This window comes from Mytilus trossulus, chromosome 13, assembly GCF_036588685.1.
Source record: "Mytilus trossulus isolate FHL-02 chromosome 13, PNRI_Mtr1.1.1.hap1, whole genome shotgun sequence".
NCBI lineage: Eukaryota > Metazoa > Mollusca > Bivalvia > Mytilida > Mytilidae > Mytilus > Mytilus trossulus.
In genome coordinates this window covers 12,161,873-12,174,467 of record NC_086385.1, presented here as the reverse complement: position 1 = coordinate 12,174,467, position 12,595 = coordinate 12,161,873, and the positions used below count along the sequence as shown (strand labels likewise).

General features: G+C 32.5%; 1 protein-coding gene across 1 annotated transcript in view; it reads right to left on the bottom strand.

Moving 5' to 3' along the window:
* LOC134694085 (atrial natriuretic peptide receptor 1-like) overlaps nucleotides 1-12,595 on the bottom strand; it is a 57,603-nt gene that overhangs the window by 2,760 nt on the left and 42,248 nt on the right. Inside the window, exons 15-21 of the mRNA XM_063555079.1 lie at nucleotides 11,680-11,826; nucleotides 10,710-10,881; nucleotides 9,792-9,941; nucleotides 7,142-7,265; nucleotides 5,933-6,001; nucleotides 2,628-2,802; nucleotides 934-1,032 (exon numbers count right to left, since the gene is read on the bottom strand). Coding sequence (XP_063411149.1) covers nucleotides 934-1,032; nucleotides 2,628-2,802; nucleotides 5,933-6,001; nucleotides 7,142-7,265; nucleotides 9,792-9,941; nucleotides 10,710-10,881; nucleotides 11,680-11,826 — 936 coding nt within the window. The remainder of the gene's footprint in view (nucleotides 1-933; nucleotides 1,033-2,627; nucleotides 2,803-5,932; nucleotides 6,002-7,141; nucleotides 7,266-9,791; nucleotides 9,942-10,709; nucleotides 10,882-11,679; nucleotides 11,827-12,595) is intronic.

Genomic DNA, 12,595 nt, shown 5'->3' with positions numbered 1-12,595 from the left:
CAATTATAATTCATGTCAAAGTTTCATTTTGTCAGTTATTTTTACCAACATAAAGCCATCGATCTCACTAATGAAATTTATCTCTCTTATGTCTTATGTAGCCAAAAGGCTTAATACTTCGCCGTTTTTTTTTTATCAGAATCTAATGTATTCTGGGTATTTTTTTTCTTTCAAAAGGTCACACCAAAGCGTCGTGATTGATTAAAAACGTCATAAACAATTAAAATTCAACCAATGACATGAGAGTTTTATTTTGGGGGTACGAACAATTAAATTACCAATAGGCCCTTAAATTCTGAAAAGGCCTATCGAAGAAATACATGTTTCAGTAGACTCGGATTTATCATTGTTTCATAATATTATTTGAAAGACCCGAACCGTATCAGATGACGAATACAAAATTACTATGTTGTGCCATCGATCTTATCATTTTGCCTACACGATTCAGCTGCTACTCAGGTTTTTTTTTTTTTTTTTTTTTTGCTATGCATTTAATGATTTTGTGTGATGGATAGATACCCCATATCCTTTCTTTTCTATTCTATTGATATTGAATTAGAAAATTTATCCTAAGAAATCTAACAAATATTTGATACATGTATACAAGTATATTGAATGGCTCTCATTGTTCATGTGATTACATTCGGATTTTTACATTGTCCATGTGACTCCATTCGGATTCCTACCTTGTTCATGTGACTCATTCGGTATCTTACCGTATCCACGTGATTCCATTTAGATTTTTACCTTGTCCATGCGACTCCATTCGGATTCTTACCTTGTTAATGTGATATCATTCGGTATCTTACCGTATCCACGTGATTCCATTTAGATTCTTACCTTGTCCATGTAACTCCATTCGGATTCTTACCTTGTAAATGTGACCTCATTCAGTATCTTACCGTATCCACGTGATTCCATTCGGATTCTTACCTTGTCCATGTGACTCCATTCGGGATGCTGTGTTTACAGTATCACCGAACAGACAATAACGTGGCATCTTCTTTCCAACAACACCTGCACAGACTGGCCCTGAAACAAATATAGTAAGATATTAGTTTCCAACAATATTTGCACAGACTGGGCTTGAAACAAGTATAGTAAGATGTTAGTTTCCAACAATACTTGTGCACAGACTGGCCCCAAAACAAGTATAGTAAGAGTTTATTTCCCAACAACACCTACACAGACAGGCCATAAAACAAGTATAGTAAGATATTAAAATCGAGTTGAAATCACTAATTTAAAATATATTTTTGTGCAGTTTAACAACAATAAACGATTGCTATCGTATTTCTGACTATTCACAGTTCAGTAAGTGGTCAAAGTAAAAACACCTTAACAAACGTTGAAGAGATACAATTTTCAAAAAGAGCAAGGTGATATGTAAAGCAAATGCTTGGCTTCTTGACTTTTAAAAATATGGATGGGCAATACAGTAAAATATGTCTTTTCTTCATTTCAGTGAAAGCGATGAATTATATGACATAACTTTAGGCCAATAGAACAGGTTTTTTTTCGGATTGATGCGTTCTTAGTGTTATATTTGTATGTTCAACTTGTTCTTATAAGTCTTTTATAATCTTCAACATTTCATCAATCAAATTTCGTTTAGGTCAATTTAATGGACATGTTTCCGGCATTTAAAGTCGAAAAAATGTTGCTATTCCTTTACACGGACGCCATCACGAGTTGGTTGACCGTTATGGAATAACCGTTTCAAAAAATATATCGGAAATGTTCCTTACGTCGTAACCACAATCCCCTTCCCTTTCATAAATGTGACCAACCGAATAAAACTATTTACCGGATTTGTTATCTCATAAGCAACACGACGGGTGCCAAATGTGAAGCAGGATCTGCTTACCCTTCCGGAGCACATGAGAGCACTCCTAGTTTTTGGTCGGATCATTCGTGTTGTTTATTCTTTAGTTTTCTATATTGTGTCATGTGTACTATTGTGTGTCTTTTTCATTTTTAGCCATGGTGTTGTCAGCATATTTTCGATTTATGAGTTTGACTGTCACTCTGTTATCATAATCTTTCATCCTTCTTAGACGCACAAATACTTAACAACAGATTCTAAACATACATAATGCAATTAACATACGTTTTAAATTATTATGATTATTTATCGATCGTGGTGAAGTTGATACTAATTAACTCATCATAGATACCAAGATCAAAATTTAGTATTTATGCCAGACAAGCGTTTCGTCTAAAAAGATTCATCAGTTACACTCGATTTTTTTTTTAAAAAGACATAAAAAAAGTACGAAGTTGTCGAGCATTGAGGATCCAAAATTCCTAGATATTTTACCAAATACCGCTGAGGTAATATATTTCTGTGATAGAAAAGCCTTAGTATTTCAATAGTTCAAAGATTTTAAAATATTTTATCTATAATTATGACCTCATCAATGATAACTCATGTCAATACCGAAGTGATGACTACTGTGCTGGTAATACCCTCGAAAAACCAAAACTCCATCAGCAGTGGCATCGACCCAGTGATTGTAAATAAACTCGTCTTAGATATCAGGATAACAAATTTGTATTTGCGCCAGACGCGCATTTTGTCTTTAGAAGACTCATTATCGCAGCTCGAGTAAAACATGAAATTATACCTGAATGCAGCCCTATACGAGCTTCCAAAGTAATGGCGGGTAAATGACGGATCTCGAAGTTTCCGATTTCTCTGAGAATAGCTAGTGACATTTGAGCAATTTGTTTGGCATGGTCATTTCCATTCCTTGCAGGTAGGCCAGAGACGACCATATAAGCATCCCCAATAGTTTCAACCTGCATAAGATAAAATTAATTTGTATTTGGTAAGACTTTTCAATGATACCCGAGTTAAAATTAAGAATGTCAGACGCGCAATAAGTATGACAGATGCGTGTTTCGTCTGCACAAATCTCGTTATAGGCACTCTAATTATACGTTGAAAAGCAAAATCAATAAAATAGTTCATGTTTAAATCGTTATCGGTAACTTTACAAGGGTCATAATTTAGTCATAGTTTTCTATGTTGTGTCTTATGCACTATGATTTGTCTTTTTCTCTTTTAGCCATGGCGTTGTTGGTTTCTTTTTAATCTATGCGTGACATCATTTTTGATTAATTAATTAAAATAAGAATAGCATTTTGAGTGATTTTGTTTTGCATGTGTTCAGATTTTTTTTGGTCTTCAATCAGTTTTCATATCTAACCCCGATTCTGCATGGTACATCTATAATGTTCGAATGCAATAATTATTAAACTTGTTGTCTGCAGATGCCGTAAATTCCCCCGTTGATTGATTTGTTGTTGTTGTTTTAAAACAACTTTGACGCGCCACTTTTGGGCTATTTTGTTGCGAGCAGTTTTTATTGGTGGAAGAATCCGAAATGTCACCGACCTGCGATAGGAAAACTGACAATCCTAGTCAATTAAGATTGGAGTAGAGCGCATCCACAACCTCAGTGTTGACTGGCTAGTGATTACAGATGTGCAATTACTTAAACCATTTGGCGACCAAGTACCCTCACTTTGTTGACATATGTTTATTAACGATTTTTTTTTTAATCTGATTCATGGCATAGAAGCAAAAGAGATATTCTTTTTATATTTTACCCTGAGATTTCGTTCGAAAACTTCGTTTGCTCATAATTACCTTATACACATCAAATATGTCTATGATGGAATCAAACATTGCATATAAACTCATACATACCTTATACACATCAAATATGTTTATAATGGAATCAAACATTGTTTATAAACTCATACTTACCTTATACACATCAAATATGTCTATGATGGAATCAAACATTGTATATAAACTCATACTTACCTTATACACATCAAATATGTCTATGATGGAATCAAACATTGTATATAAACTCATACATACCATAACACATCAAATATTTCTATGATGGAATCAAACATTGTATATAAACTCATACATACCTTATACACATCAAATATGTCTATGATGGAATCAAACATTGTATATAAACTCATACTTACCTTATACACATCAAATATGTCTATGATGGAATCAAACATTGTATATAAACTCATACTTACCTTATACACATCAAATATGTCTATGATGGAATCAACCATTGTATATCAACTCATACTTACCTTATACACATCAAATATGTCTATGATGGAATCAAACATTGTATATAAACTCTTCCATACCTTATACACATCAAATATGTCTATGATGGAATCAAACATTGTATATCAACTCATACTTACCTTATACACATCAAATATGTCTATGATGGAATCAAACATTGTATATAAACTCATACATACCTTATACACATCAAATATGTCTATGATGGAATCAAACATTATATATAAACTCATACTTACCTTATACACATCAAATATGTCTATGATGGAATCAAACATTGTATATAAACTCATACATACCTTATACACATCAAATATGTTTATAATGGAATCAAACATTGTTTATAAACTCATACTTACCTTATACACATCAAATATGTCTATGATGGAATCAAACATTGTATATAAACTCATACTTACCTTATACACATCAAATATGTCTATGATGGAATCAAACATTGTATATAAACTCATACATACCATAACACATCAAATATTTCTATGATGGAATCAAACATTGTATATAAACTCATACATACCTTATACACATCAAATATGTCTATGATGGAATCAAACATTGTATATAAACTCATACTTACCTTATACACATCAAATATGTCTATGATGGAATCAAACATTGTATATAAACTCATACTTACCTTATACACATCAAATATGTCTATGATGGAATCAACCATTGTATATCAACTCATACTTACCTTATACACATCAAATATGTCTATGATGGAATCAAACATTGTATATAAACTCATACTTACCTTATACACATCAAATATGTCTATGATGGAATCAAACATTGTATATAAACTCATACTTACCTTATACACATCAAATATGTCTATGATGGAATCAAACATTGTATATAAACTCATACATACCATAACACATCAAATATTTCTATGATGGAATCAAACATTGTATATAAACTCATACATACCTTATACACATCAAATATGTCTATGATGGAATCAAACATTGTATATAAACTCATACTTACCTTATACACATCAAATATGTCTATGATGGAATCAAACATTGTATATAAACTCATACTTACCTTATACACATCAAATATGTCTATGATGGAATCAACCATTGTATATCAACTCATACTTACCTTATACACATCAAATATGTCTATGATGGAATCAAACATTGTATATAAACTCTTACATACCTTATACACATCAAATATGTCTATGATGGAATCAAACATTGTATATAAACTCATACTTACCTTATACACATCAAATATGTCTATGATGGAATCAAACATTGTATATAAACTCATACATACCTTATACACATCAAATATGTCTATGATGGAATCAAACATTATATATAAACTCATACTTACCTTATACACATCAAATATGTCTATGATGGAATCAAACATTGTATATAAACTCATACATACCTTATACACATCAAATATTTCTATGATGGAATCAAACATTATATATAAACTCATACATACCTTATACACATCAAATATGTCTATGATGGAATCAAACATTGTATATAAACTCTTACATACCTTATACACATCAAATATGTCTATGATGGAATCAAACATTGTATATACACTCATACTTACCTTATACACATCAAATATGTCTATGATGGAATCAAACATTGTATATAAACTCATACATACCTTATACACATCAAATATGTCTATGATGGAATCAAACATTGTATATAAACTCATACTTACCTTATACACATCAAATATGTCTATGATGGAATCAAACATTGTATATAAACTCTTACATACCTTATACACATCAAATATGTCTATGATGGAATCAAACATTGTATATAAATCATTCAACAAATCAACAACCTGACAAAGAAAACATATAAATCGTTTATATTTTGTTAGGTACGATTTTCATCTATGAATTCATAGACATAAGAAGGCTAATATATAAAATTAATATTTATCTGGGGCAATATGCGCAATTGTTATTCCATTGGCCGTAATGGTAACGTTTTCTTCTGTTGCTCAGCCCATATCGTAAACTTGTATGTGTATGATGGCTTTTTTCGAAGCTGAGACATTTTTACATTATGTGGTTAAATTTTCGGGGTACGAAGTGTGATTCATTTTTCCGTAATTTAGCAAACCCCGAGTATCCTTTTGCGATGTCGCTCCTCATGGTAAAAAATCCCAATTTTAACACAATAAGTTCTTTGAAATTTTAATACTTTGAACACATTTCATAGCTCCATGGTTTTTACACATTTATTCTGTGTTCCCTTATTTTCTAAATTAACACTAATGGTTCAGCTCAGTTATTTGTTTATCATAGAAATGTGTCAAATATCACTACACAGAGATTTTTTGTTTACACGTGACTTTTGTGTTCCTCATTTCAAGGCGCATTAGGGGTATTGTCCCATCTGTTGAGTTATCAAAGGTACCAGGCTAATAATTTGATATTCCAGATGCGCGTTTCGTCTACATAAGACCCGCCAGTGACGCTCAGATCAAAAAAAGTTATAAAGCCAAACAAGCACAAAGTTGAAAAGCATTGAGGACCCATAATTCCGAAAAAATGTCTCAAATACGGCAAAGGTTATTAAAGAGTCAATATCAATGCGGGTGTCTCATTTACCTTTCACGGATACGAATACTTACATTTCTTTACGGTCCTATGTTTTACATAACAGTTTTATATATTAATAAGTTAAAATAAGAATGAAAACGGGGAATATTTCAAAGAGACAACAACCGGAACAAAGAGCATATACCAAACGAAGGGCGTTTAGTATGGACTCGAACTATTACATCACAACATGTTGCATTATCGTTTGTGTTTTGTCGTACTTTAGTATGCTGTTGTTTCGTTGTTTTCCTGTAATAGATGTGTTTCCCTCGATTTTAGTTTGTAAATCTTATTTGTTTTTTTCTCAATCTATTTGTGACATTTGATCAGCGGTATACTACTGTTGCCTTTTTTTTTTTATTAAATTTACTTGCCTCAATAGCAGAACTCTTAGCCGATATGGATGTAAATCCAACTATATCACTGAAGTATATAGTTACACACTGGTATGCTTCTGGGTCCACAGGAAGACCATTTTTTAACTTTGTAGCTACACTCCTTAAAAAAAACATTGAGGAAAATTTCATTGAGTTTTGCCAAATACATCTTACGTAAATTATCGACCATGCAAGGGCTGTATAGCCAGTCAAAATTGTTAAAAACTTCCATTTATTGTAACGTAATATAATCCTGAGATAGAAAGCCTTTCATTAATTCAACAATTAAAAGTTTATTTATTTCATTGAGTTTCTAACTCAAGATTTTATCAATCAACCCTTAAAATCTTATGTTTTCAAACGGATTTTCTAATATGAAGGTACCAATAAAAAAACAATTAATAATAAATATTGGAAATGTCTATTTGGGTCGATCAAAAAGTTAGGTCAATATCACGAATAGTTATCAAAGGTACCATATTTATAATTTGATACGCCAGACGCGCGTTTCGTCTAGAAAGGACTCATCAGTGACGCCAAAATCATAATTTAAAAAAAAAAGAAGGCCAAAATAGAATACGATGTCGAAGAGCATTGAGGACAAAACATTCTTTAAAGATGTGCCAAATACGGCTAATAGATTACAATGCATGGGATAGAAAATCCTTAGTTTTTCTAATAATTCGTACTTTTGCAAACAGTTAATATATAAAAAAAATGACCATAAATCATCATATAATTGATAGTCATGTCGACGCCCAAGTGCTATCTATTGGTCATACGAAACTGTAGACATCTGCTATATGAATTGAAGGTTAGCTAGCTGCAATACCGGGTTTTCTACATTGATGGAAATGTATAAGTTGTTTCCTATTCGTTCCGTTTGTTGATATATTTATCAAAGGTACCAGGATCATAATTTAATACGTTAGACGCGCCTTTCGACTACATAAGACTCATCATATAATTGATATTCATGTCAACGCCCAAGTGCTAACTATTGGGCATACGAAACTGTAGACATCTGCTATATGAATTGAAGGTTAGCTAGCTGCAATACCGGGTTTTCTACATTGTTGGAAATGTAGCGGTTGTTTCCTATTCGTTCCGTTTGTTGATATATTTATCAAAGGTACCAGGATCATAATTTAATACACCAGACGCGCCTTTCGACTACATAAGACTCATCAGTGACGCTCATAATTAAAATACTTACAAAACTAAACAAGTACAAATATGGAGAGCATTGAAGACCCAAAATTTCAAAAAAAAGTTGTGCCAAATACGACTAAGGTTATCTATTCATGAATATTTTTGTGTTTGATTTTGTCAGGTTATATGGATCCACATTAATTGAAGCTCGGTATTTTTTTAATACTTTTTCATGAGATTCAATGGATGGATTTTTACCCGCTGGCAATTGTATTAAATATCATTATCTTAATTAAGTTAATTAACCGTACAGGTATTTATTACCAAAAATCTTTCTCAATATAAAGAAAAACGTGTTCATATAAGCATTTGGGAGCAGCAGCTAAATGCAAAGATGATGAAAAGTTTTATGCAAAAAACATTTTAAATGTAGTGAAACTGGCTCATATACAAAATTTCAATCCAGATATCTTGTATGAGTTTATCGGTAAATTACTATTTCTATTTTGTCAGTTAAATGTCCGTTTTATGTTAGCAAAGAAAGATAATAACAATTTCGTTATATTATGTCTCACACATTTTTTTCCAATATTCTAAATCTGTATTAGCGTCGTTTGTATTTTATTTAAGTGTTTCATGTTCTTATACAGGCAATATTTTCAGAGTTTCTCGTTTTCGAACGTATTTTCTCTAACAAATATAACGAGCCGTTACAAGGAAAGAAACAGCCGATCAGAAAGTGTGCTTTAAATTAAATCCACTATCGTGCAACATTAAGGTATTTTTCAAGAAAATTGGCATCTTAAATTAAACGACATATACACTTTGTAAGAATACATTTAAGAGGTAGATATAGGTAAAGGAAAACAACTATTAAATTCATCAGTACGTCTGTGCTAACCAATTTCATAAATATATTCTAAGCTTCAAATTTGCACAGATTGTTTTCAATCTGTTTCTGGTAAATGCCAAAAAAAAACATTGAGAAAAGTTGCCTTTAACGAATGCATAACTGATTCAAAGAGTTATCTTAACTTAACCAAGGTCTAACCCCTAAACGGGGCTACGCAAACGGTTACTATACCAATAGACCACTTTCGAGTTCATCAGTCACCGGCAAAAACTCGTCAATTATGCACGCCTTTATGACGTCATTTACCAGATAGAGGGGGTCGCCTGTATCCCTGCACTATTTACGTTCATCAAGCGTTTGAGTGATCGTCTTTGTGCAGGATAAACTAGAAATAATGGCTGCTCTGTAGGTACTTACTGACAATTCCCTAATGACAGCAGTGTTGATTGTCAATTTTGAGAATTCAATTTGCCGAAAAATTCGTACAATATAGAATTATAGTTTTCCAACCACTCGCTCAACATTGGAAGGAAGTGACGACGCCCCTAAACGCACAAATGACGGTGATAAAGGCGCGTATAATTGACGAGTTTTTTCCGGTGACGGATGAACTCGAAAGTGGTCTATTAAATGGACACAAACCTCGGTAAAACTTGATCTAACAATGCTTCAGATTTTCTCTTTTCTTCAATCAATGCATCTGTTCGTTGACTGACCAAATCTTCCAGATTATTAGCATACTGTTCCATACGTCTGAGGAGCGAATCCAATATGTTATGGCTGCTAGAAATTCTACAATTATATTGAACAGATAATGAAACTTGTTAAGCAGTCAAATATGCAGAAAAAAGTTTAATTGCATTAGCATTGGTGTGATAACTTTCAATTAATAATCCCCATTTCGGTAGGGTTTGGGTTGCACAACCTTTTATTTTATATGTTGCCTTTTGTAAACAATTGTTTGTCATTTGGTCGGTTTTAGTTATTTGTGATGACATTGTCAGTTCATCTTTGACTTAGGATTTTCATTATCAGTTAGGTATCTTTTGCATATTTTTATCGACATCATAATGAAATCAGTTTTAGAAGACATATTTATCTAGTAACTTTAAAACATCTACTATGGATTCAATTATTCTCATGGGTACCAATTTTCGTGCATTCAGGAAAACTTGTATATTCGTGGATATTTAATTTCGTGGTTTTGTCGAAGTTTGCATACAGGCCAACGTAAAATTTGTTATTCGTTGAACACTAAATTTCGTGGTTCGCCTGTACCAACGACATCCACGAAAATTGATTACCCTCGAATAATAATGAATCAACAGTAAATCGAACCCTACATATCAAAACAATTTAAAAAAAAATGTATACAGTGATACCTGACTATTCCGAATCCTGTATAAACCGAAAACCTGTATAAACCAAACATGTTCGTGAGAACCACCATATCAAATTATGTGCGTTGTGAACCTGATAAAATCAAACTTCGGCCAAAACCGAAGAAAATCTTAAGTCCCAAAGAGGTTCGGTGTAAACAGGTTACACTGTATAACATACCCAGTTAGTGCCTTAAGTTGTTTCTTTATCGCTTTGAATGTTGGTCTGTCAGATACAGATTCGTCCCAGCATTCCTTCATCAGCTCAATTATCGCGGGTTTTTCAACGTCACCAGGCATCGTTGGACGGAACGGTTGCTGCAGACCCTCATCTCGTAATTTACTTACAATCTCTAAAACAAGGTAACACGGTCACTTTAAAAACCCGTTTATGAGTTGATAGATTAAAAAACTTTCAGTCAATCACAAGACGTTTAACGTCCTAAATCAATTATTCAAAAACAATGTGATAATTGTGAAGAGTTAGATGATTATAACTCTTTTTTATGGTATTTTCAGCCTTTTTTTAAAACAAGAACTATTTAAACGGAAAATTGAATATTTAGTTGCTTTAAAATTTATTTATGTTGATTGTTAGATAATTTAAAACGGCGGCCCATACTAAGCATTACATACCATGGAATTGGTTCTAATTTAGTTAACATAAGATAAACAGAAAAACATTTGTTGACATTTGAAAAGAATTTACCTTCCAACATGACGACAAAGGGAAACAACTCTAAATTAAATAACATCAACGGAAACCAACCTTAAAGTTATATTGATCTTATTCTAATAAAATTGAAATAATAAAATTGAAAATGGAAATGGGGAATGTGTCAAAGAGACAACAACCCGACCATAGAAAAAACAACAGCAGAAGGTCACCAACAGGTCTTCAATGTAGCGAGAAATTCCCGCACCCGGAGGCGTCCTTCAGCTGGCCCCTTAACAAATATATACTAGTTCAATGAATATGAACGCCATACTAATTTCCTAATTGTACACAAGAAACTAAAATTAAAATAACACAAGACTAACAAACTAGGTGATTAAATTTCAATTGCTTAGCTAAAAGCGATGTAGCAGATGAACATCCTAAGGGTATGTTAAAGATAACTTTACTTTGATTTTGTTTAAATACTAATTACCTTTCACTGTCAATAAATCTAAATCCAGCTCAAAAGGCGCCATACGTGTGAGAACCTCAAACATGATAATAGAGTAACTATAAACATCAGCTGCTTGTGAAACGTTGCACTTCCCTCTTAAAACCTCAGGTGCAAACCATAAATATTCTTTAAAGGAAAATATGGTTGTTTTTTTCTCAATGCAAGTACAATGTTGAATCATCTTTTTGATATAGCTGAACTTATCGATTAGAAGGAATATTATTTAAAAGAAATATATCTTATAGCATGAAGATTGCCATTCTGATTATAATGGTTATAAGATATTTGCAAACAAAAGACCTTAACGTTTTTTCGGAATCTTGTATGTACTTTATTTGGCCTTTTTAACTTTTTTGGATTCGAGCGTCACTGATGAGTCTTCGGTAGATGAAACGCGCGTCTGGCGTATAATCAAATTTAGTCCTGGTATCTATGATGAGTTTATTTACACTTGAATTATTGACGTCACACAGGAATTACTTTTAAAATACTTAAAATTAAGGAATGTATCTCCCTCTAAACAGCTCTGATTCCTTGCCCGTCTTTGTCATAACTTTTTCGTCTTTTTTTTGTGGTTCATATTCTCTATTTTTTTTATAAGCTTAGGATTTTAAATAGTTGGGCCTCGATCATCACCGAAATGACATTTGTTGTCGAAATGGGCATCTGGTGCAGAAAAAAATGATACTGTTTATGTTATTTGCAATTTGGCTTCCTAAAGTTGACTGTATGACGCCAACATCTTTGATGGCCATTTGTAAAGCATACTTATCAACCAGGTGACTGCGTAAAATCAGTTTTCTACTAATTTTTTTATGGTTGCTGCCATCGCATATGTTGATGCAACACAACGGGTGCCACATGTGGAGCTGGATCTGCTTACCCTTTCGGAGCA